A 25,149-nucleotide genomic window follows, 5' to 3' on the forward strand; every position below is an offset into this window, starting at 1 on the left:
TCTAAACTTTATCTACTTAACCGACACAAATTCGCCATGTTTGTAGTTTTTTAACACTTTTTACTCATGTTTGTAGTTCTAATTGAATCCTCGTCCAACGTGCAATGGGTTGTGGGTAATATTAGCCGTTGGTGTGTGCGCGGATCTCAGATTTCAACTGGAAAAAGTAGACCATCCGGGTATCTTTGCAATACTCATTTCAATTTTACATTTTCACATTTTACTCGTATTTGTAGTTCTATATCGAATTTTTTTTTTTTATTAAAACTACAAACATGGCGAATGTGTGACGGTTAGAGGTCGACCGATATGTTTTTTTTCAGGCCGATGCCGATGCCGATCTTTTGAAATCTGGGTCGGCCGATGGCCGATTAATGCTGCCGATTTATTTTGGCCGATATTTGGCCGATTATGTGCTTGTTTTTAACCTCTATTTGAAAGATAAAATGTAACACAAATAATTACTTAAGATAGACAAAATTTCTCAACAAAAACATTTATTGAACACTTTACCAATCTGCACTTGTACAAAAGACAAAAAGAACTTGAGATATGTTTGGTAATTGAATGAATTGAAAATTAATTTGCTACTAATTTCAGATTAATATATTTGTTTTCCTTAACATTTTAATTAACAGTAACTTAAACACTTTGCAGTTTGAATGATGTCCTGATAAACAAAATGACAGAGTATGTTTTTATGTTTCCACTGTTCGATCGCGCCCGCGCCTCACACACACACACGCGCGCACACAAATATAAGTAAACACTTTGCGACTTTAAACACACGCGACTTTTCGATCTCGATCGCGCCTCTCTCTCCCTCTCTCTCTCTCTCTCTCTCACACACACACACAACATATTCCAGCATTGCAATCTTTACATCGCAGCCGGAGCTAAAGCGGAGCTACAGATTAGGCGTCCCTAAAGAACTCGCGTATCTAACAGTAGTTCCGCATTTACTTTGCACGCGACTTTTATTTATTTTTATAGCGTGTATTCTCCGTGGAAATGTATACACCGAACCGTGACGCCTGTACCGTTTCGGTTCAATACGAATACATGTAGCCTACCGTTCCACCCCTAGTCTACAGTGAAATACAGTCACACATTACACTACTGTTTGGCCAGCATTTTAACCGTGTTTAATCCAGCTAGCTAACGGAATGCTAAAGTTAACTGCTGACTAGTGTCAAGTGCAGCGAAGCAATGTTTCTGTTATTCTAACGTCCGTTTTCAGAGCATCCAAGAGAAGCACAGACATAACAGTAGCACTGATATGAAGCACAGAAATGCGCGTTGATATTCGGTCCGGTAAATAACGGTCGTTAAGGCACCAGTGCCGTATTAGCTCCGGGTCTATCTGTAGCTACCCAACCCTAGCGACAACGACGCTAGTAAAGCAAAGCCAGTCCTTCACTATATAGTTGGTCTCTTTTTTTATTACTTATTTCTCTGCATTGAGTGACAACCCTTTCAAATATAAGACACACAAACAGAACAAATAAAAGTCTCAGATTCACACTGTCTGTAAATATTTGCTTACTTATTGTGACATGATAACAACCCTTCTGTGCTAATGCAACCTCAACTACGCTATCAATTTCAAAGTAGCCGAACGTCATGTCGCCTATTCATGTTTTTTCTCTAAGTTGGCAGTAACATATCAAAAGTTTTTAATTAAATATAAAAGAGTGTTCTCCAAGGAACTTAGCTCCTTCCTTAAGCACTGGATGAGGTCTGCTCACTCTGCTGGAGAATGACTCTAGGCGCGGCGTGCGTCGAATGCGTGTTCCACAACAACAACACTAGGCTGCCCACAGATGCGCCTGCCTAATAATCGGCTTGATACACTTGGATATTGGCCGATGCCGATTATGTTAAAAATGCAAAAAATCGGCCGATGAATCGGCCGGCCGATGAATCGGCCGGCCGATGAATCGGTCGACCTCTAGTGACGGTTAAGTAGATAAAGTTTAGATAAAGGTGTTTAAGTAATTAATAATCAGTATCTAACCTGACGAAAATATATTTTGAATACTCATTTCAACACTCTACGAATTGGAACATTAATCCTAATTTCGAATAGTATGCGAATTGGGACGCAGCAATTGTGACTGGATAATAGAATAAGTTACCCAGAATGCACTTTTCTTTGTAGAATGGAGCAGGAACAGAAAGAACAACAGCATCAAGAACAGCAACAGAAGCCAACCAATCCAGAGAGGTGAGCAAACACGCATAACACGTCATTATTCCGTGATTGGTTCATATAACGGCACATTAAAATACTTGAAACAACTTTCTGTCTCCAGGACAACAACGACTGAAGAGCCTGGACTCTGAGCGGGAATGTTCTTGCTGCTGATCTTGGACCATTTGTCATATTCCCAAATTATTCATATACATATTAGACGACGCAAAACTAGTTTCAGATCAGCAGCAAAGCAGAAACTTGAATTGTAAGTACGCGGGTGAGAAGGCAATCTGATCTCGCTTTCGTCTGCAAAGGCACAATAAAAATAAAAGAAAGCATCTCGAAATCCACCAACAAATGGAACGACGCACAGAGAAATGTTGCTGTTTTCGGTATCAGGATGTGTACCATCATGCATTGTAGCCTCTTTGCAGTTAACGCTTTTTTAAATTGGCCGTGCTTTCTGAGAATGTCATGTGACCTGCCTTTAATCGACGGATGTGTCCGCTCAAGGATTTGATTGGTGGTGCATGTGCTTCTCTGTGTGTATGCGCTCAAATCGAATGTAACTTTATTCCATTTCTCCAGTTCTGTTTGCCTGGAATCCTTTCTTGGATGTTTTCTGAACGTTTTAACCCCTTGTTTAATGAGCAGCTTTTGTAAATGATAAGTGCCAGTCATCTCTGAAAACATTTTGACATTAATGTATTCAGCAGTATTTTTATGTTGCCTTATGTTTGCTATGAAAAATTAAACATTCTGCTACGTGTACGCGAACAATATTGATTTGTTTGTGTCTTTTCTTTTGTCTATCTTTGTATTTGAATCACTGATCACTGAAAGCTAATGTATAAATGTAAAATTTTGACTTTACAGGGTAAAAACATTTCTTGCTTAAATTTAAAACAAAGGTGGGATATTACCTCTCAACTTATCCTATCAAACAAATCAACAAAGAATTGCGTAGAAGTCTTGCATCTAATCACAAGATAGTTATTTTTGTATTTCCATGATGTGACAGACTATTTATATGTGCGTATGTGACTATTATGTCAGCAGTCTTTACGATGGAGTGGCCAGTCACACTCTTAGACCTAAATAAAAAATGACCCTCACTGTCATTTGGAAATGGGAAACATTACCTTTTTATTAACCATAATCTTTGACGTAAGCTGATCTTTCACACCTGGATTTAGTAGTTCTAGTCAATAACATTCAAGTGCATATGAATTTTTAATTTTGATTATAAAAGACGTGATGTATTATTAACTGTACCCACACACACAATGCATGTGATTTTGCCCTTCAATTATTCTGACCCCTCACCTAAATATTTGAGAGTCCATTGAGGATATAAGCTGTCAGCATTTTGTGATAACATAAAACAGACAGGCTAGACCTAAATAAGTTGTCATATGATTTACAATATTGTATTGTGTGGCATTTAACTGTAAACTTTCCACACACTTGTCAATTTTAATATACGTTTCAAAAATGTGCTCTACAGTCTTAAAAAGAGAACCAACTAAAATGATTCAAAGGACTGCTGACTGTACAGTTTCTTAATGCTGATTTAGAAAAACAATATTAAAAAACTGTTCGCTTATTTGTTCTAATCGTACAAAAATTGTCCGTGAAATTCGTGGGAATTTATAGGCTGAATCTGTTATATGAATGTTCTCCCTGAGTGATCCGCGATTGGTTTCCTAGCACTTCAGCCACGCCCCCTCTATGACGCACGACTTTGGTTATATGCCCACGTGCAACTTTGTTCCCCATTACCAGTCATTCACTACGGAGAACGGAGACAAGATTGAAAATTTACCTTTTTAAGCTAACCTTTAATTTCAGGCGTTTTGCGGAGTTTAAATTGTAAAACTCAAACCAGATCGGATACAATGAAGTACATCATTGGAATAGGAGGGTAAGTGACTTTTTAGAGTTATATTATGAACAACTAGTTGTAATAGTTACAGTCCAGCCAGCCATGTGGCTTTTTGAAAATTTCAGTTAATATAATATACAGATAGTAATTTATTATATTATTGCCGTCTTTTATTCTCACTCATGCCGTGTTGGATGCGTGATTTCACAGGATCGCGAGCTTTGAAACGTTTGTTTATGTTTTGAGCGGGAGATTTAAATTTGCGAGCGCGCCGAAGTTTATGAATGTTTTATAACGGCTATTCGCGCCTTAATATATCTATTCATTTATTATTCTTGTATTGTTGTTGTGAATGTGTGTGAAGTAAATTAACAGTATTTTTATTAATTTTCTTTTTGAGGTTTCCTTTTTAATGCTGTTTGTGATTTGTAATGTGTTTGTGCCCACCATTTGCTTTAAAACAAAGGACGAAATATTAAAGTAACAGTGACTTTAAAGACACTGAAAGTAACTTTTATGATTTTTTTAAGCGTATAAAATAATTGAAAGTAATAATAAAGATAATAAAAAAATAAAATAAAGATATTGAACATGAATTGCGTGAATTGAACACGCGGGTAAACAACAATGGTATCTTTTTTTATTGTTATGAACCAACTGAGGAAACCATCCCGCCAATTTTATGATTAAACTGTTAACATACACTATTAAATGAAAGATTATTATACTTTAAAAACAAGTTTAATAGTTTTGCTTTTTGACTTTCTTTTTTAACTCTATTACTATTTTTAACATTTCTTTTGTTATTTACTCATTTTTAGTGTGACTAATGGTGGTAAAACCACCCTGACGGACAGGTTAATCAAAGCCTTACCAAACTGCTGTGTGGTTCACCAGGATGACTTTTTCAAGGTGAGTTCATCTAAATATAGGCTTAATATTGATATTTAATATTTCTGGTTTTCTGTCAGCTTTCTAAAAGTTACAGCTAAGGACTAAGAGCCCTTGTAGTGTATCATTTTTGTTATTCAACAGTAGATTTTAAACATTTAATTTGCTGTGCCATTTTAATTGTAGCTTTCTGTTCTTGTCTGTTAGTAGTACTACTACATACATGACTTAAATAAGAAGTAATGTTAACTTTAATATAATCTATCCTTTAATGACTCTTTACATTTGATTTTCCTCTAATTAATTGATAAAACTTTAATTTGGTTACTTGTATAAGGCTGTGATGAGAGGATCAGTGTATATGGCATGTTAGAAGTCAAATGTGCTGATCCAAGATCAGTTTCCTCCCATCTATCAAGTTCTATTCATCAGGTCATGATGGCCAAGAACTGATTCTAGATCAGCAGTCTGGCTCTGTAATATACATGACGGCATTTGCTGCAGTGTTTTACCGGTCACTGTTATTTCAGCCGCCGGATCAGATAGCAGTCGGAGCGGATGGCTTTAAACAGTGGGATGGTAAGAATATATCGTAGGAGAGAATATCTCATTCTACGCATTGCCTCCCATAACACAGATTTTAAAATGTCCCTCCCAACCCATTTTCATTCTCTCCAGTGTGGCTTTGCTAAATTAAAATTCAACGTTTGTGCTAGCGCTAAAATATTTTGTTCTGCTTTTGTAGTGATCACATCTTTGGATATGGAGGCCATGGTGAATACCATCAAGGGCTGGGAGGAGAACCCAGTTAAATTCGCCCGATCTCACGGCATCCAGTTGACCCCGGCCGCAGAAATGGACGACCCCGAGAGCCAAGTGCACATTCTCATCGTAGAAGGATTTCTACTGTACAACTACAAGTGAGTCACACAACTTCATGGTGGCCTGAAGCGCATGAATTGAAAAGATTAGATTCTTGGGACATTTGATTACATATGCTCAGTGCATGTAAGGAGACATTAGGGTACACTACGTACACGCCAGTCATGTGACTCCCTGCAGGGGTGTAGATAAGGAGACTCTGAGCTATTGGCGTGGAACTGGCATGTGCTGATTTCTAAACCAGCTGTGTAGAAGTACAGTAATCAGTAAATGACTTCGTTCGCAGTTACATTGACGGTGTTCACTTTAAAGCTGTGATCTTTTTATCTTGACGTTGATCTTTTTCTCCCTAAACAGGCCTTTGCTGGACGTCTTTGACAAGTCCTATTACATAAGCATCCCGTACGAGGAGTGCAAGAGGCGGAGAAGGTGTGACATAATTGCATATAAACACTCATGAATTGAGCTAAATATGAGCAGCTTAAATAAATATATGCATTATTTATTTCAGTACAAGGCAGTACACCGTTCCTGACCCTCCTGGACTGTTTGATGGTCACGTGTGGCCCATGTACCTCAAACACAGATATGACATGGAGAACTGCGGTCTGCCAATTGGTATGATATAGGTTCTTTACATTGAGTTTGAACAAAAACACACAATATTTTGGATAAATATTAATTTTGTGTCACGTCTACTTTAACAGAATACTTGGATGGCTTGAAAACAAAAGACGAAATGTACAACCAGGTTTACGAAGACATCCACAATACACTTCTGAACCGCTTATAGGTGAGATGGCCAATCCAGGTGATGTCAGGTGGCATTATTAATTGCATAAGTTTATGTGCCATAATAAAGGAACTTGTTTTTTGTCTTTCAGCAGGAGCAGGCTGCCGCCCATCATCTGTACTATATTGTAAATACGAATCTAACTTGAATTGTCCTGTTTTGTTTTTTAAACCCGCAATTATTGTAAATAGTTCGACTGGAATGTAATTTAAATACTTGTGGAGGAACTTTTTTGCATTACCTCTTTAAGGAATGTTGTTGGTATCGGGAGCATTTTTATGAGTACATGAGCTCAGTATCGGTGCTTCCCTACTTGCCTCTTTAAGGACTGTCTCCATATTTTTAAGTTTTTTTTTTTTTTTACGTTTTTTAATAGTTTTTGTGACTCTTTCAAAGCACTCCCTGGTGACTTCATTCTTGAAATGGTGTTTACCACATAAATATTAACTTCCAAAGCTTGATTGAACATGTGAACCAATAAACATTGTGCTTTGACTTTTATATTTACATTTGTCAAGTCTTTCCATTTTACACCCACAATGACCATGTGTTATCGAACTCTTATTGAACTGTATATCAATTCTACTTTTTGTTTAATTTATACATTTTTAATTCGGGTTCTTAAACTTTTCTTACCCAGATACTCAATCCAAGGTCTTCCTTTTATGAAAATGCTAATGTTCATTGTAACAATTTTAAGTGTATTTGGTGCTTTGTATTCTTTGCCATGCCCTGGATTTGTTGCCCATTGTGACACCATTTGTTTTAATATTTCTAAAGGAATTTGTTTTGATTAGCCTGATCTGAACAAGGGGGAAAATAGAATTAAGGTAATGGGTTTAAAGCTATCAAATACTATAAATATGTGCATTTAAAGATAAGAAATGAATACTATGGTAGTATGATAAATAACAGGACCAGTAACGTAAATAACCATTAACTAATGTCCATGTTTTTTTTCCTTCTGAGGTCTTAAAAATTAAAAATAACCTGACAAATCTCATTCCTGGGATATTTATTTTTTCTCTCTCCCAAATTAGCTTGCATTAAACTCATGGATTATTTTCATAAAGATATAATCTTTAAATGTATATGGTGATCTCCATAATCAGCTTTTCCACTCCAACACAAGTTCCAGCTTGGCTCTAAAATGTATCGCTCTGTGTAATAAAGCCTATGCTTAACTTCAACTTGCGTGAAAACAAACATTGTCTAGACATTTTCCTGAATAAACCCTTAGCTCATGCTTTAAAATCCGTGTTGAATGTGCCTATGTGCTTTTCAATAGTGTCCCTTTCTCATAGGACAAATGCCTACACATTCACTTCAAATATTTATGCAATGAAATAAGTGGAAGGGGAAAGTGAAGACATTCATCGCTATTAGGAGCAATTGTAGTCATTGGAAGATTGGAATGGTTTAAATGTTTCGCAGGACAGATTTTCTAGTGATAATGGTATGACTAAGACATTCATAATATTTAATTTAATGTATTGACAAAGGTAGTAATTTTATTCAAATTATGCCAATAATAAACCCTTATGCAATTAAATAAATGCTCTCAAATATTAAATTTTACCCCCTCTAGTGGCAAAAACATCATATACAATGTCATATTCAATCCGCAATGAAGAAAGACTACAAAACAAATAGTCTATGGGCCTTTTTTCTACTTAATTTTAGTTGTTATACTTGTTTTTGTCAACTAACTTCATATTTCCTATTAAAGTGGCACCACATTTCCCATTTGTGGCAACAATTTACAATTGGGTTCATTAGTTAGCATGAACTAATAATGAACTTGATTTCTACAGCATTTAGTAATATTTCTCAATGTTAATTTCAACATTTACTAATACTTTATTAAAATCTTGTTAACATTAGTTAATGCACTGTGAACTAACATGAACAAACAATAAACAGCTTTATTTTTATTAACTAACATGAACAAAGATTAATAAATACAGTATCAAATGTATTGCTCATGGTAAGTTAATGTTAGTTAATACATAATGTTAACTAATGAACCTTATTGTAAAGTGTTACCCAATTTGTAAAAGTGTGGTGTGTCTATGAAACTTTCAAGAGGAAAAAGTGGGGAAGTTTGGAGGGAGAAACGCCTAATGTTCCGCCTTCATACTGGGCTCTTATTTAAAAGCTTTGGGGAGCACAAAGTGCCACACTTTCTACTGCATCCTGGTCCAATAACTTTGAAATGAAGAATTACTCATTTATTCTCTTCTTCTACCTGGGCGTCTTAGTGTGTTTTAGCACTGCACAGCGCAATGGACCCTGGAGACACACAATTAAGTGGGAAACTAACAGACAGGTTTACAGTTTACCGGGCTCCGGTTCTCAATATCACACACCTGTCTCTGGAAAACATACAAGATTGTTATTGACGAGGCATATGATGCCAACAGGCAGGATTTTCATGGGACGTTTTGCCAATGGGATGCACACAGTTGGGCATGTGGTCCATTCAAACTCTATGCCAGAGCACAGTCCTGGTATGGATGCAAGACACTACATGATGTCTGGTCGTACATCTCCTATGAAGGATAATCAGTTGTCTTTGCATGAAAAAAGATCTGCACTTTCTTCAGATGAAGCACTGCGGACCCGAACTGAAAAACCTACCCTGGCACCTGTGAAAGCTTCAAGGGCACCAGGACACCATAACATACTTTCCAAAACCCCAAAACGAACATCACCCACTGCAGCTGCTGAAAAACAACCCAATATCAATATTGAGGAGAATCCACTTCCTCAACTTTCCACTTCGGCTGGGAGTAAAACTGCTAATACTTCTAAACTTTCATCAAGAACCAGTTTAGCTTCACCTTCGGCATATGTTAATAACAGAAATACGGAAAATCCTCGCTTCCAGGTTGAGGAAAGAGGAGGAGAAACTATGATTGGTGATGAACCAACGAATCCTCATGTACACAGCAGAAACTCTTTCTACTTTAATATGCTCCCGTATGGAAGTGCCAATAGATTTCCTCACAGAGAAACGGGTCAGGGTACAAGGTATTTCCATAATGGTAAAACAACATTTTGAACTTTTTAGTCAATGTGCGAATTTTACCTTGTCTTTCAGGGCTGTCGACTGTCTTTAAAGTAAGACGTTTTCGCGGCGCGAGCTGATGTTGATCTCGCGTCTTTTTGGCGCCCACTGTTGGCCAGAAATCAGCATTTTAAAACACAAACGGTATATTTAACCAATAGAGTATGGTGTTAATTTATAAGTAAAGTGATAAATGGCAATTTACTTGTCATGGTTTCTCAATATTGTGTCCAATCCCGATGAAAAATGATCTTTCCGCGTAGGCCTAAGTTACTGTTGCTATGATTACCTCAGGCGAACTTGACTTTTTTTTTATAGGCTACTGAAAAGTTGTTCAGATACCTTGATTCAACTTTTGAAATGACAAACGACCTCATTTATTTATCATAGACAGCACTGAGATTAAATGTTGAGGCTACTTTTGGTTTCTAAACTGCATTTGAATATATAGGCTATAGCTTATTAAATATTAATAAGACTAATACAATTTTCCAGGACTGCCTGATCTCATTCCTGATCCATACTATATCCAAGCTGCATCGTATATCCAGAGAGTGCAGATGTACACATTAAGATGTGCTGCCGAAGAAGACTGTCTCTCCAGGTATACTGACTCGAACCATAGCAGCAAAAAATATAACTTTTCTTGACCATTTTAAATTAATATTTGCCTTTTCCCTAAAGTTCAGCGTACGGTGCGAGAGTGAGGGACCTTGATTACAGAGTGCTTCTCCGGTTTCCTCAGAGGGTCAAAAATCAAGGCACAGCAGATTTTCTCCCTGTGAAACCACATCATCAATGGGAATGGCACAGCTGCCATCAGTAGGTTTCTGAAAACTTTATGATCTAATCAAGAACGTTACATGTACTTACATGTTTGCATATTTGTTCAAGTCCCCCTAGTCAATCATTTTATCCCTTAAAATTCATCTTTGATCACCAAAATTACATATTTAAACATTTGTTCCTTGAAATAAATTTCTTCATGCCTTAAAATATATTGAATGTAACTCTACACCCCTTGCCTCTATGAATATGCAAATGAGCCCCACATCCACTCACTCACTCAGCTCAGAAATCCACTCGTTGACGATCACACGTTGATCTGATTGGTTACAAGGTAGTTTGTGACGTCAGAAACACCAGCGATTTCAAACTGTGTTTTTGAGACTGTCTTTGGTTCACTGCAGTTTTAAGGAGAAAATACTCAGCAATGGTGTCAACTTATGAATTTACACATGGTTTGTCTTAAAGCATATTAAAAACACCACATAGACATATAAACAACATTAAAAACTGGATTTTCACCACAGGGGGACTTTAAATGATTTGTGGGTTTTTTTACCTTGGCGTTACTAGCTACAGAAATTGAAAGTATACTTAAAAATGACTCTTCTATTAATTTCTTGATAACAAAATGATTATTTTACTATATTACTTTGTTTTCATCCTAAGACATTATCACAGCATGGATGCCTTCAGCAATTACGACCTCCTGGACGCCTCCACGGGCAGAAAGGTGGCTGAGGGTCATAAAGCCAGTTTCTGTCTGGAGGACACCAGCTGTGATCCAGGTGTGAGGAGAAGATACGCTTGCACTGCTCACACACAGGTGCGGAGAATAATGTCACTCATGTCAATTAAAAATGTCTTATTTATTCCACAATTAAGCTGTTTTATCAGCCAGTTTAGAAGATTTTGTCTTTGTTGGAGCAGGGATTGAGCCCAGGCTGTTATGACACCTACCATGCCAACATCGACTGTCAGTGGATTGATGTTACCGATGTTTCTCCTGGAGATTATATTCTAAAGGTGAGTCATGGGATTATTTAGGGTCCGTTTACACAACAACTTTTTCAACTAATACAACTGAAAACTTTTGGCGTTCATTTAGACGACAATGGAGTTTTGGGGGCCTGAAAACGCAAACTATAGCGTTATTGCCTCCGTGTAAAATACAACAACACGGATTTGTGAAAACGGTGACGTTATGCATATTACATGTGCAGACACTGAGTCTAAAATTTGCGCCTGAAATTTTCGCACGTTAAAAAATAGATACGACCTTATGTTGTTTCAATCACGTTTACACACTGTCTCCGAAACTTTCGTCCGTCATATAAATATTCGGATCGGGTTAAATTTTCTGTGTTTTCGCATCCGTAGCAAACATTTTGAGAAGTATTTTGACAATTCAGAGCCATCGTACAAGCGAACGCCAAAATCCAGAACTGTTCAGGATAAATTGGTACACGTATATTGGTGGTCTTCTTTAATATGTGGCTCCAGTATCGCTAGCAAAGCATCAAACTGAGCCACTGAATCCTTGAATCGCTCGAGATAATCCCGCAGTGAACTCTCCTTCCTCTCTACGCAATCTCAGGATTGGATGGACCTAATTTTTCCTCTTTCTTTTTCTCTTTTTAAGAAGAGAGAGGACAACAAAACCATCCTCACTGCTTGAAGACGCCATTTTGTATTATTTAGCGAATTTTTGCGCAACGGATTAATTAACACCCTTCGGACGAATTTTTAGGATGACGAATACGAAAAAACACATCCGAAAATTTCGGACTCACTGTGCAAGGACCTTTAGTGTTTGTTTACAAAGTGATATCGCCATCTACTGGCCTGGCAGCAGAATACAGCATTTTTAATAATTTTCACAGATCCGTGTGAAAGGGGATCGTTTTGACTATGTTGTCTGTACGTGTAAAATGCAAAGGAAAAACTTTCATTTTTTAGTGCATCGTTGTCATGTAAACGGACCCTGAGTTATTCCAAACGTTAGAGACATGTTTTGAAACCATGTGAACCACTGACAGGTGACCGTGAACCCAGGTTTCCAGGTGCAAGAGTCTGACTTCTCCAATAACGTTGTTAGATGTGACATCAGATACACGGGGTCGTACGTCCAAGCACACAACTGCAGAATCACAGGGTGAGTTTAAAGTAGGAGTGGAATCAGAAATCTTATTAAAACTGCTGACGCATTAATGATGTTTATTTATTTCACAGTTACTGATCCAGTGCTTCATCCAAACCTCCAGAGCTGAAATCAACCAAAGTCACATTGTCATATGGATCGAATGGGCATTAACTTGACTTATTTTTATTTATCTAAATTTATGTTCTCAACAGACTCTTCTATCAAAGTGACATATTTAGTAAAGCTAAACATAATGCTAATAAAATCTTTTTTTATTAAACTTTTGTCATTCATGTTCCATTTATTATTTCTTTCATCATATTTTATTTTTATTTCTGTAATTTGGTGTAATTTCCCACTGAAACACACAAATTAAAGTTTTAGTAAACATCAAGTAAATGACATTCATAGTTTCAGTCAAAGAAGATTAATAAAATACTAGTGTTTCACAAAGGTGTACAGCATTAAAAACATGTATAATGCAAGGGCAGATTTCTATAGTCCACTCATAAATCGATTTTACTACTAGTTTATGTTTTTTTAACCACTGGTTCATGTGATCTTCTGAAGTATTTCAGGTCATGGCTCATTTGAAAATGGGTCTATGGGGTCAAATCAACACAGCCAGACATCAGAGTCATAAAAGTTCAGTTTGCTTAAGATCTCCAAACATGCTGAGAGTCCAACAACGTCCCGGAAACATTCCTATTTGTCCGAACGTTTAAAATGACACGAGAAAGAGGAATTCCCGTGTGGAATTTGTGGACAGAGAAACATTCATATGTGAGAAGGAATCTCCATCCTTGTTGACAACGGAGAAGACTTCTTTTGGAAGTGTTAAAATGAGCAAAATGTGATTATAATTCTGTGTTTGTGGAAATTTGATTCAAATGTATTTTGTAGATTGCAATTTTCAAGAGTAGTTAAAAAGACAAGGTGGTGACTGTAAATCATAGACAATGTACTTAGTTTTAGGGAAAACTGACACATTATGATGGTGAATGATGTTTAGAGAAGTGAAGAAGAAAATGTCTGACGAATGCTGGTATGCTTAATTCAGACAATTAATCCATTACCTAGTCTGTAAAATTGTTAATGTTCATGATTAGAAGTTACAGAGAGGAGCCAGTGTGTTTCCAGTTCAGATGCAACTTAAGTAATTCTTTCCAACTAGTCCCGAATGAAATGTATATTGCGTTGCAATATATACCCTTGAGGATTTAACTGCATATGTTTTACAGACATCTAATGCTTCCAATCATTGGAAAATTTGAATTCAGTGATATTTCAATCACAGTAATGATCATGAAAATTATTCATACATTTTCATATATGCATATTTTAATGTAATTTACCCAAGTGTCCAATTAGGATCCTTTTTGGGCTACTGTAAATTGTAGAACTGAGTTGTTGTTCAACTCCAGTCCACTAGATGCTCAACACCTCGACTCACAGAACTATCCCATCCTATGAAGAACATACAGGAACAGTGCTGGCAGCTTCTCATCACAACATCAGCACAGATCTCTCACCCATAAAGCATCATGGCATGCGAAGATCACATAAGCTCGTGTGTGAAGCTTCTGCTACTGTTGGTTGTGTTGTGCGCGGCGCGCGCCTCCGCTGACAGGACCAAAACACTCGACTTCGATGTCAAACCTGGAGGAGTTGTGCAGACTTTCTCAGCTAAACTGGTGAGAATTACGCACATTAATACAATAGCAACGCAATATTTATAAAACAACATGTTTTGTTGGATAGAAATGTAAACGAATCATTTTCGTGGTTTTTCCTCAATGATTAGCATAGACTCGATCTCGTGTTTACATAGTCATTATTACATTTGAAACTATATGCCCTACTGTACTTAGTATCTGTTAAAAAACGTTCATATTAAACTCTATACAGTAATGAATGGATACTGTGTTTGAATAACCGCGACGCGTTGAAAGGAAATCCACACGTCATCTTCTCATTGGACTGTTGTGGAGGCGCTGACGTTGAGCGCGCCCCCTAACGGCTCAAAAAAACGTTAAAGAAATATAGTTTCTTTAATACATTTTTTATATATATATATTATTATTTACTCACCCTCATATCGTTCCAACTCCGTATCCAAATCCGTTTTTTCCATAAAATTCAATTAATAATCTTCCATATCAGCTTTGCGCCATTCGATAGTTTTGTGAGGGACAGACCAAAATATTGCGCTCTAGCTCTTAAAGGACTAGTTCACCCCAAAATTAAAATCTGTCTTCATTTACTTACCCTAAAGTTGGTTCAATCCTGTATGAATTTCTTTCTCCTGCTAAACACAAAAGAAGGTTTTTTTGAAAACTGTCAGTAACCAAAAAGTTGACTTCCATAATATGTATTTTTAAAAAAACTGTTTGGTTACCAACATTCTTCAAAATATTTTATTTTGTGCTTATCAGGAGAAAGAAATGTATAAAGGTTTGGGGGTGTGGATGAGTAAATGATGGCAGAATTTTAATTTTGGGGTGAACTATACCTTTAAGAGCTACAAAAGAGCGTAATATTTTGGTCTGTCCCTCACATAAAGCTATCGAATAAATTAAGAATTGTATTTAATTTAATTTGGGTGTGCAATCCCTTTATATCAAATATCATAATTCAAACATAAGTTGTGTCAAGTGTGACACCAGTGGCCATGGTTTTTCAATCCTCGCCAATCAAATTTAAATCAGCATTTAATCTGAATCCTTGTCATTGTCAGTTTTTTTTTTATAACTGTAGTAATAATAGCTGTCAGGCTTTTGACAGGAACGATGGTTACCATGGTTATTTTTGTAAGGGTCAGCATCATTTCAATACAGAGTCATTCTCAAAAGATCAGTCTGGAAAATTTGCATATTTCGTGGGTGGAAGCTTGTTTATCTATTCACAATGATCTATTTCTTGTTTTAGAAAAAGTATAAATGCACCTTCACATATGCATCACAAGGAGGAACCAACGAGGTAAGACATATTCTGTCAGATAATACACAGTTCTCAAAATATAAATACTCTTCACTAACAAAACTTGCGATTTTTGTACTTTTGCCAGTTATTAGATTAATTCAGTTGTATTAGATATTATTGATGAATGGCAGCTACTTGTATATAGATATGTATTATTCATTATTGCTTGCAATCCCATGTGATGAGATGTCTGTTATATAACTTTATTAAAATTATAATAATTTAATAATATTATTATTATTAGAAGAATTAAAACCATTATACTACCATTATGTTTATTTGCCTTCTTCCTCATCCCCCCTCCCCAAACCCCAAATCTTGATGAAATTAGTTTATTGTTGTTATTATTTTAGGTTTTTACTAGTGTTATATCTGTTACTGATACTTTTCCAGTGATATCGTATTAGTATTATTATTTGTTGCTTTTACTATTGGTATATCTGTTATACTTTACAGCTACTCTCTGGTTTATATGCTTCCATTCCCACACTTAGATACACTTTCATTCATTTACACACACACACACACACACACACACACACACACACACACACACACACACACACACACACACACACACACACACACACAAAGGAGTTATCAGAATTGACTTATGTTGGCTGTTTGTATGTTTGTCCTGCTTATTTTTTATTTAGCACACATGTATAGTGTCACAATTTAGACACAATTAAATTAAGACAATCTCAGCTATTGTTGTGGCATCAAGAAATGTATCACTCCGCCACTAACGACACGGGAAATTACAGCAATTATGCACCGTCGTGATTTCACAAAATTGCTCCGTTTCTGACTTAAATGTGAACCCTTTGTGCTTTTATTCCCTGTAGCAATGGCAGATGAGCGTCGGACTGAGTGACGACGAACAGATGTTTTCCTGTTCAGTATGGAGGTAACTTTAAAAACGCTGTTATATTGGTGTTATAAAAAGCTCTACTCAATATGCAATACTAAAAAGTAGAGGTACAAGCAAATCTAGTCTTGTGTTTTCAAACAGTGTTGTGAAACTTGAGATGAAAGAGGGAACGATATTGATTTTTCTCTGTCATTTTCACGATAGGCCTCAAGGAAAGTCCTACTTGTTTTTCACCCAGTTCAAAGCCGAGATAAAAGGAGCGAAGATTGAGTACGCCACCGCATATGTAAGTATCATAGCTATCCATCACTACCTGACACCACCTCAGTGAGTGAAACACTCAGCAATAGGTATGATTCAATATGAAGAAACCTGTGCATTTCATAGACTAAGATACATTTTTATTTGCGCATGAAAAGAATTGGCACATGTTTTTAGAAAAGCATGTTTAAAATTTATCCTCAGTCGTGACATTGACATTTGCCACAGATCAAACCTTATTTCAGATTCCTAACGCTCGTCGCTCTCAGATCAAAAGCAGTCAGCCCTATTTTATACAGGTGTTGCATATCAAGACTGTGTGAAAAGATCTTCATCTTCAGATTCTCAGTAGCGGGATGACGGTGCCGTTCTAGTGGCCTTGTCCCTGGTGGAAATAAGAAAAGTTCATGTCTCATGTGTTTTTTTTAGACGAGATCTCTTTGTTATCCGGCCCACTCCTCTAGGCTTGTCTCGTGTCACTCATCCTCTCTCTTTCTCTTCTTCTCAGTCCCAGACGGCCGTGGGAGGACAGAGGGATGTTGCTTTGAAGGAAGAAGAGTATATTGTGTCAGAGTCTACAGGTGAGTCAGCAGATTACTCCTTCCAGTCGGGTTCATACAGCCGAGAAAAAACCTGAGAAAATCAGTGAATTTTAAAGGTGACATATGCCCCTTTTCACAGGATGTATTATAAATCTATGATGTCCTCAGAATGTGTCTGTGAAATTCCCCCCATATCATTTAGGGCTGTGCAATTAATTGAATTTCGATTTCAATTTTGGCTCCCAACGATCAATCGAGTAAAAACGATTATTTTGCCATGTTCTGTTTTGCTTGAACACTCTTATTTTGTCTTGTGTTCTGAATGACACACGCACTTCCGCCCCTCCCGAAGCCGTAAACTCTCTCAGCTTGAATGTTTAAACTGATAAGACTTAAAGAAGTGAATATGATCAACTTTAGTTACGATGCAATGCTGGCCCGATTGTGCAAGTGACAATTCCGTCATGTCCCGACTCCTAAACGCGAGAGTGTAGTTTCGACGCTTGCCTTGTCCAACCCATTTTGAGAGACTGAGACAAAGAGAGAGAGAAGACACGGCACCGCTGAACACTCACGCGGTTTGTGAAATTGCGTCTTTGCGAAAGTTTTAAAATGATAGATTTGATTTTATAATCTGTGTGGATTAATTTAGGCTCCTCATACAATCTACATGCTAAAGTGAATCAATGTTTGCGGAGGAATTTCTCGCATTATAAGTGGCTGACCTGCGGGAAAATTAAAATACTTATTGAAGTATCATCTGTTATATTATTTATTTTAATAGTTCAAAAAGTACAATAAATGTTGAAATTTCGATTTTTTTTAAGAATTGTTGAAAGGTGCATTTTTAATAAATGCAAGACGTTCCCAAAGTCATGTGAAATAATCATGTTTCATAATTGTGATTTCAATATTGACCAAAATAATCATAATTATGATTTTTTTCCATAATCGAGCAGCCCTAATTTAATTTATTATAGCTTGTCAAAGTTGCCACTTTTTGGGTGCGAGCAAAAACACCGTTTGTGTGTGTGTCCCTTTAAATGTAAATGAGCTGTAGCTCCGCCTCCGTTCAGAAGAGGGTGGATCCTTTACACGAGTTTCGGATCCAATAACAAAACACTGAATAATCTCACTCATCCAAAATCTCAGAAATAACCAGTAGCGAGTGAAGCCTTACGGAGAGACTTGCACTTTTGGACGCACATGGACGTTTCTAAATGGTTAGTACATTTATGTAGTGGTTGTGGAGTTACATTGATTCATCTCATCGACTTGCATGTACCGTCATGTTTAACTTTTACTCAAGTTGACACAGTTCCCTGATGTCTTTATAAGACATTTTTTGGTCAAATAGTGTTAAAATAAAATGAACTTTTACCATTGGCTTAGAACTGGTTACACTGTTGTCTCTTGCGAAACCAAATGGCGTAAACGTGCAGATTAAGGGGCGGTAATATTATAATAAGATCCCCTTCCTATGTCAGAAGGAGGGCGAAATCTGATCAGCTTATTTTTTTGACATGCTGAGTTACTGGGTTGTCACTTTTGTCATTTTCTGGGTTGGTAGATGCATAGAGGACCCAATCATGGTACTTAAACACGATTTCATGATGAAATCTGTTTTTCCAAGTCATAGAAATAAATACAATCATGGCAATTTCAATACTGACTGTATGTTTCTAATCATTCACATCTTGTTTTTTAGTGACCCACAGAGATGGGAAATTCCGTTCCGAGCTTTCCAAGCTCCTTGTCATTGCTCGGACACGCCACGATGAACTCTGATTGGCCGATCCGAAAGAGGATTGTCCTATTGCGCGAGGACATTGGTTATTTGACGGCTATAGACACTCTGCCACTTAACTGTTCACTGATATACATCAAGCAAAGGAAATCAAGACACGGGAACTTCCTGTGATAGGAAATACTACAGAGATTTTCTATAGAGGCAGCATTGCGTCAATGACCATAAACTGGATTGATCATCCAATGAGGTAGACGACAAATCTATTATCGGACATTAAGGGGGGAAAAATGCACATTTATTCATATTTCTGAGGTGTTATGAAGGCTTCTTCAAATTTGTTTCAGAACAGTAGATTGATTTCTATTCTTGGCAGCGTTTATGGGTTTAGGGTTTCAGCTTTGATACCTGCAAATGTGATTATCAAGAGCGCATTCATGCTCATACTCTACTTACTTTCTTAAGCTGCCGCTTGTAGAGAATTCCCACAACAATCTTTGGGGTATGTCAGAGTCCTTTGATTATTTCTGTGGTGGAGGAAAAGACAGAGAAACAGTTATACTTCCAATCGTGCTTTATTCTGATAGCTGATGTCCTGGAATTTTTTAATAAATCTGTTATCAGAACGTTTTGGTTCTTGCGTCACAATTTCCTAATCAAATGGCCTTTTTGTAGGTGCAGTCTGTTTTCAAGCAACAGAATCTGCAGCCGTGTCTTTTGAGGGGATCTGTGTAATAAAAATGAAATATGCTAAAATGTATTTTTTAAAATTCTTTCTAAGTGTGCAGATTCTGGTTATAATGTGATATTTGCCCATATCTCTGTTAAATCTGCACAGCATCTGAGCATCTGAAACGTGTCATAAACCTCATTGTCAGCAATTTTAGAAATGCATGTGAAAGCGTGACTTTTTCATACAGTGGATTCTGTAGCATGCCAGAAAATGCTTTATACGGTCCTACATCTTCAAAAGGCTTGACATGAGCATTGCAGCACACATGAGGGAGACATAATGCTGTAAAAGTGTGCTTAACCTAGTTTCCTTTCAGTACCTGTTGAAAAGTGCTTGCATTTGCACTGTCGCATTGTGATTTTTGCTTAAACACCCTCAGGACGTGTATCTGAGAACATCATATTTTTTAAGGCACATTTTTCAAGGGGACTAGACCAGAGTTAGGAAAGCAATAAAAAAATAATCCTTTAACAGATGGGCGGGGTTGCTGGGAGATCAGAGGAATAGGAATTGAGATTGCTTCCCACTCCAGATGTCATCTAAGGCTAGAAATAATCGCTACCTTTGACTTGCGTACAGTATTGCTAAGAAGTCACCCGTGTCACTCTCTAGATTTATTAGTGCATGATGTTTCTGTCCTGTCCTCTTTATAGACCTAAAGCGAAAAAGCATTACATGGTTCACCTGCTGTCTGAGAGGCTTTACCAGACATTAAATTGCTTCTGCACTCTATTGGATCCAGTAAGGATCAAACTTACTAGAACGGCACCTGTTATACCACATCGAGTGAGTGATGCTCCGCTTTTGTGTCCTGAAGCCACGGTCTGCTCAAACAATGGTCGAGAGCAGTGTCCGTTTAATGGGGTAGGGCGGCGTCTTCTGCCCTTTGTCTTTTGCTTTGGGATTTACTCTTCCCAATGTCCTGGCAAAAGGGTAAGGAGGAGGCTTCTTGCTCCGGCGCCCTGATGTATGTTGTGGAGAAGTGACCGTCTCCTGAGTTGATTCCAGTTTTTGATCTCTGGTCGGATATGGTGGTGGGGACACCGATGGAGTCGGTGTTTTGACTCCTTGAGAAGACGCTACTTCCGTGTCCATCTTTCCTCTTAAAGTGTCCCCTTGTTCCTCTTTGCAAATATCAATGTCAGCCGTCAGCAGGTCTATCTTCTGGACCACCTGAGTTCCAGAGGATGACAATGCATATAGTTAAACGGTTAGTTCACCCAAACATAAAAATCCTGTCATTAATTACTCACCCTCATGTCATTCATTAAAGGGTTTGTTAACCCAAAAATGAAAATTCTGTCAGTAATTACTCACCCTCATGTTGTTCCAACCCCGTAAGACTTAAATCTGAGAGCTGTCTCACTCCTCCACAGGCTTATGGACACTATAACTTGCTGGCCCAGAAAATGTATAAAAGACATCGTTAATATAGTCCAAGTGACTACAGTGGCTCAATCTTAAGTTTATAAAGCGACGAAAATACTTTTTGTGCGCAAAAACAAACAAAAATAACAACTTTATTCCACTTTTCATTTCATTCTCTCTCTGTGCCTCGAGTTAGTTCACGTAGTGTTTTTGCACAGCGCGTCTATGTTGCACGTCACCACGTAGGCTCACTATTGGGCGACTCTGGTCATGTGTGTGATGCGTGGTGACGTGCAACACAGACGCGCTACGCAAAAACACTACGTGAAAAGACTCGAGGTCCAGAGAGAAGGAAATGAAAAGTGGAATAAAGTCTTATTTTTGTTTGTTTTTGCGCACAAAAAGTATTCTCGTCGCTTTATAAACTTAAGATTGAGCCACTGGAGTCACTTGGACTATATTAACGATGTCTTTAATACACTTTCTGGGCCAGCAAGTTATAGTGTCCATAAGCCTGTGGAGGAGTGATCCAGCTCTCAGATTTCATCAAAAATATCTTAATTTGTGTTCCGAAGATAAACGAAAGTCTTATGGGGTTGGAACAACATGAGGGTGAGTAATTACTGACAGAATTTAAATTTTTGGGTGAACTAACCCTTTAATTACTTACCCCCCATGACTTTCATTCATCTTTGGGACACTAATGAAGATCTTTTTAATGAAATATGAGGCTACGTCTACATTAATCCGGATAGATTTTTTGTTTCAAAACGCTCTCCGTCCACACTAGCGTTTTCTAAGTTTCTCATCCACAGTGAAATGGCGGAAAACACTAAATTCACCTTACAGCGCATGTGTAAACCCTCATAAAAGCTCACTGACTTGATTTTACAGTGTCCTTGTTACATATGTTACATGTACTTACCATAGTAATAGCAGTAAATTATGCTTAATTACATGCAACTAACCCTCAATCAAATCCTAATCCTACCCTAACTCTATAGTAAGTACATGGATAAATGTATAATTACACTAACAATGACACCTTAAAATAAAGTATAACCTGAAGCTCTCATGCTATTCTTCTGGCAGGATCATTTTATTTAGCTAAATATCTCGCCATTCACTGATGCGTCAGGTCGCACGCAATCAACATTATATGTTTGGTCTAAAATGCAACTGCTCTCATGTTTTGTCTCTGGACAGCAAATGCGAGTGAATTTTGTGTCATCTTTGCAGGACTGTGCAAAGTAACATCTTTTAGCAACTGTGTGAAAGTGATTAGCACATACTGTAGCAGGCACAATACTGGTATAAACATGAATATCTATGGGTTACAATATGCGTCACATGACTAAACTTGCGTCACATGACTAAACTTGCGTCATCGTTTTTCAATAACCTCCGTTTTCACAGTCCAGACTACAGCACGAAAACTAACACTTTAAACACTTAACTAGCACGAACACCTAAAACTTACAGCCATGATGTTGTTATTGGGACAGGAGGAAGTACTTAAACTGAATATAAACATAAAATAATAGTTAAGTAAACATGCTAACGAAAACACGCATTTCAATATAACGCAAGATCCGTCAAAAAAGTAAAACTAGCCAATCTGTTTAATGGCATGTTTATATGCAAAGAAAATTAATGGATTTTCCTTGAATAGTGCAAAAAACTGGCGCTGTTTAAAAATGTATGTGTTTGAGAATTTCGTATTAGCGTGGACAAGGCCTGAGCGATTTCTCTCCCTCCGTTGACAGGCTACGCAACTACCACACTGACACTTTAAAACTTTCATAAAGAGATCGTAAAACTAATCCATATGAATTGAGCGGTTTAGATCTCTTAATGAACTTTTTGAAGCGTCAAAGTGGTAGTTGCGTAGCCTGTCAAAGGAGGGACGGAAGTCTTTTCATTTTTGGGTGAACTATCCCTTTAAACGTAGAGTACTACTCAAGTTTATGTTAGGGCACATTTCACCCAAGAGTGTTTACATGATTATGAAACTGCGACGGACAGCGGCTCTTTTGAGAGGAACATAAACCACTGGCCAACGTTCCTCTCCGATACTGAATACATTTGCTAAATGGAGCGTATCAGATCATTCCTCTCTGCATTAAAGTTTCACTATCCCCTGCCTCACAGAAGTGAAATTGCCAAATGTGCAATAAATTCAGGGGTCTCTATAAACAGTATTAATTATTAATATGAAGATAAATATGAAAGCTCAAAACTCATGGTCCGTGCGTTATCTAAAGTACGACCATTAAGAGTATCCAGCACTTCATGATGGATATTAAAGAGTGTGGGATTTAACCAAACAGAACATTTAAACGCCGCCCTTTGTTGTCCTCAATATGAAGAACATCTGTTAACATCCCCAAGTGATAGATAAACCTTTACCTCCTTCATTTCCAGATGTATCTCTTTCAGGCCATGTAAAACCTCCTCGAGATTCACAACAACTCTTTGGATCTGGTCCCGAATTGCTCTTTCCGACTGCTTAGAGCTAAAAGTCCCTCGTCCTGGTTCATTTAGATCCACTTGGGCAACTTTTCCTTGGCACTTAATATGGTTCGTATTGGGTTTGTTGACATCTTTGGTTGACTGCATAACTTCACGCGCCAGACTTGGTCCGTTCAAGTCTTGCATTACACGTCCAAGGCATCTACTTAAATCTCCCTGTCCGTTACAAGTGCAGATTTCTGAATCCCTCTTAAAGGTCGCATTGGGAGCGTCACTCATTTCCATCCAGTTTGGTCCATGTTGCAGGGCCACTTGCACAGAGCCTGATTGTTGGTCCGCCGCACAAACAGGCTCTCCACAGTTTCCATGACCTCTGAACTCTGTTGGCGTGTCCAAAGCACACTTCCTCAAGAAGGGGTGTGTCTCGGTCTGGTGCCGGTGGCCTACAAAGCTGCATTCTCTCAAGCTGTAGTTCACAGAGACGCTGTTATGTTGCGGCCGATCCCACCGCACACTCCTATGGCAAATCTGACCAGTTACGTCATGCCGTCGACCCCCCTGAAAGGCAAGACATTGCTTGGGAGTGTATCCATTCAGGGGTGAATTCTGCACCTTTGGTCCACAGTTGTTCAATACATGCTCCCCATTCCCAAAACAGGCAAGGAGGTCAGCTTGTGGTCCATTTTGGGATGGGTTAATGGGTTGAATGCACTGCTCTCCGACCCCTTTTGTCTCGGAAAACATTCTTCGGCCTAAGAATGGGACTCTCGAGAGGACACGTCCCGTCTTTAAATGTCCCGGCCTTGTCATTACCAGATGTTTTTCTTATCTGTCAAACTTTCTCTTGCTTGTGTCTCCACTCTGACCCCCACCTTCCCGGGGTTTGCTTCCTCCTGGTGTGTTCTCTTCCTCTGGATCCTTGCCCTTTTTTCTCTCTCACCTTGCTTTGTTCCCGGCGTCCCGTCAGCCTCCGTTTTCCACCTTGTCTCTCTCAAACTCCCTGCATTTCTGTTCCACCGGCTGTTGCTTTGCTTTCCTGGCTTTGACTCCCTCTCTCTCGCTCGCTCGCACTGCGCTTGCCTCCCTTTCTGGTTGATTCTTCCTCCCACTCCCTCTCACGGCTTTTCCTCGCTCCCTCTCTCTCTCTCTCTTTCTCTCTACTTGCAGGAACTCATCGTACCTCAATCAGTAAAAGGGGGGGTTTAATCCAGTGGCGATGCTAAATCTCCATGTATGTTCCCAGCCTCGGGACTGATCTGATTACTCCTGTTCTGCCTCAGTACGCTACAATTACATCCAGGATTTTATAGCAGGATGCCAGGGAAAAAGAAGACTCCCCCTCTAGTGCTTTATGGGGCAGCGCAAGTAGGACTAGTCCCTAAAAAAAAAAAAAAAAAAAAAAAAAAATGCATGAGGATGCGACTTTTAAAATTAATAACCCTGCACACTGCAGCATGAAACTACTTCTTCATGTCTTTGGTTTATTTCGGGTTTATCTGGTATGGAGGGGTTCTCAAAAAGAA

General features: G+C 38.1%; 5 protein-coding genes across 13 annotated transcripts in view; 4 read left to right on the forward strand and 1 right to left on the reverse strand.

Moving 5' to 3' along the window:
• atcaya (ATCAY kinesin light chain interacting caytaxin a) overlaps positions 1–2,978 on the forward strand; it is a 14,037-nt gene extending 11,059 nt beyond the window's left edge. Inside the window, exons 12-13 of one of the 2 annotated variants that reach the window (XM_081385143.1) lie at positions 2,162–2,227; positions 2,316–2,978. In XM_081385143.1, coding sequence (XP_081241269.1) covers positions 2,162–2,227; positions 2,316–2,346 — 97 coding nt within the window. In that variant the 3' untranslated portion in view covers positions 2,347–2,978. The remainder of the gene's footprint in view (positions 1–2,161; positions 2,228–2,315) is intronic. The other variant, XM_081385144.1, reaches the window with a different exon arrangement.
• A 915-nt stretch (positions 2,979–3,893) lies between these two features.
• On the forward strand, positions 3,894–7,149 carry mibp (muscle-specific beta 1 integrin binding protein). 5 transcript variants are annotated; one of them, XM_081384686.1, is made up of 8 exons: positions 3,894–4,121; positions 4,904–4,994; positions 5,504–5,552; positions 5,719–5,893; positions 6,213–6,284; positions 6,367–6,473; positions 6,563–6,648; positions 6,740–7,149. In XM_081384686.1, exons 1-7 carry the CDS (start codon positions 4,096–4,098, stop codon positions 6,646–6,648), a joined length of 606 nt encoding a protein of 201 aa, XP_081240812.1. In that variant the 5' UTR covers positions 3,894–4,095; the 3' UTR covers positions 6,740–7,149. The 5 variants fall into 5 exon arrangements, with proteins under 5 accessions (XP_081240812.1, XP_081240813.1, XP_081240809.1 ...); XM_081384687.1 differs by lacking the exon at positions 5,504–5,552; XM_081384683.1 differs by having other exon boundaries at positions 3,975–4,121; positions 5,504–5,893.
• A 1,681-nt stretch (positions 7,150–8,830) lies between these two features.
• loxl5a (lysyl oxidase-like 5a) lies at positions 8,831–12,924 on the forward strand. Its single transcript, XM_081384682.1, has 7 exons — positions 8,831–9,695; positions 10,214–10,322; positions 10,403–10,540; positions 11,174–11,330; positions 11,435–11,530; positions 12,544–12,659; positions 12,737–12,924. Exons 1-7 carry the CDS (start codon positions 8,864–8,866, stop codon positions 12,741–12,743), a joined length of 1,455 nt encoding a protein of 484 aa, XP_081240808.1. The 5' UTR covers positions 8,831–8,863; the 3' UTR covers positions 12,744–12,924.
• Positions 12,925–14,069: 1,145 nt separating this feature from the next.
• mydgf (myeloid-derived growth factor) lies at positions 14,070–19,679 on the forward strand. Its single transcript, XM_081384350.1, has 6 exons — positions 14,070–14,341; positions 15,576–15,626; positions 16,478–16,539; positions 16,708–16,789; positions 17,273–17,345; positions 19,015–19,679. The coding sequence occupies exons 1-6, from the start codon at positions 14,192–14,194 to the stop codon at positions 19,092–19,094; spliced, it is 498 nt and encodes a 165-aa protein (XP_081240476.1). The 5' UTR covers positions 14,070–14,191; the 3' UTR covers positions 19,095–19,679.
• LOC308701877 (uncharacterized protein) lies at positions 16,248–24,914 on the reverse strand. 4 transcript variants are annotated; one of them, XM_081384345.1, is made up of 4 exons: positions 23,564–24,914; positions 20,545–20,959; positions 19,506–19,580; positions 16,248–17,306 (listed from the first exon to the last, which is right to left on the reverse strand). In XM_081384345.1, the coding sequence occupies exons 1-2, from the start codon at positions 24,434–24,436 to the stop codon at positions 20,615–20,617; spliced, it is 1,218 nt and encodes a 405-aa protein (XP_081240471.1). In that variant the 5' UTR covers positions 24,437–24,914; the 3' UTR covers positions 16,248–17,306; positions 19,506–19,580; positions 20,545–20,614. The 4 variants fall into 4 exon arrangements, with proteins under 4 accessions (XP_081240471.1, XP_081240473.1, XP_081240472.1 ...); XM_081384347.1 differs by having other exon boundaries at positions 16,256–17,306; positions 19,510–19,580; positions 23,564–24,785; XM_081384346.1 differs by having other exon boundaries at positions 16,886–17,397.
• Positions 24,915–25,149: the final 235 nt, after the last annotated feature.

This window comes from Scardinius erythrophthalmus (genome assembly GCF_964197995.2).
Source record: "Scardinius erythrophthalmus genome assembly, chromosome: 14".
NCBI classification, from domain to species: Eukaryota; Metazoa; Chordata; class Actinopteri; order Cypriniformes; family Leuciscidae; genus Scardinius; species Scardinius erythrophthalmus.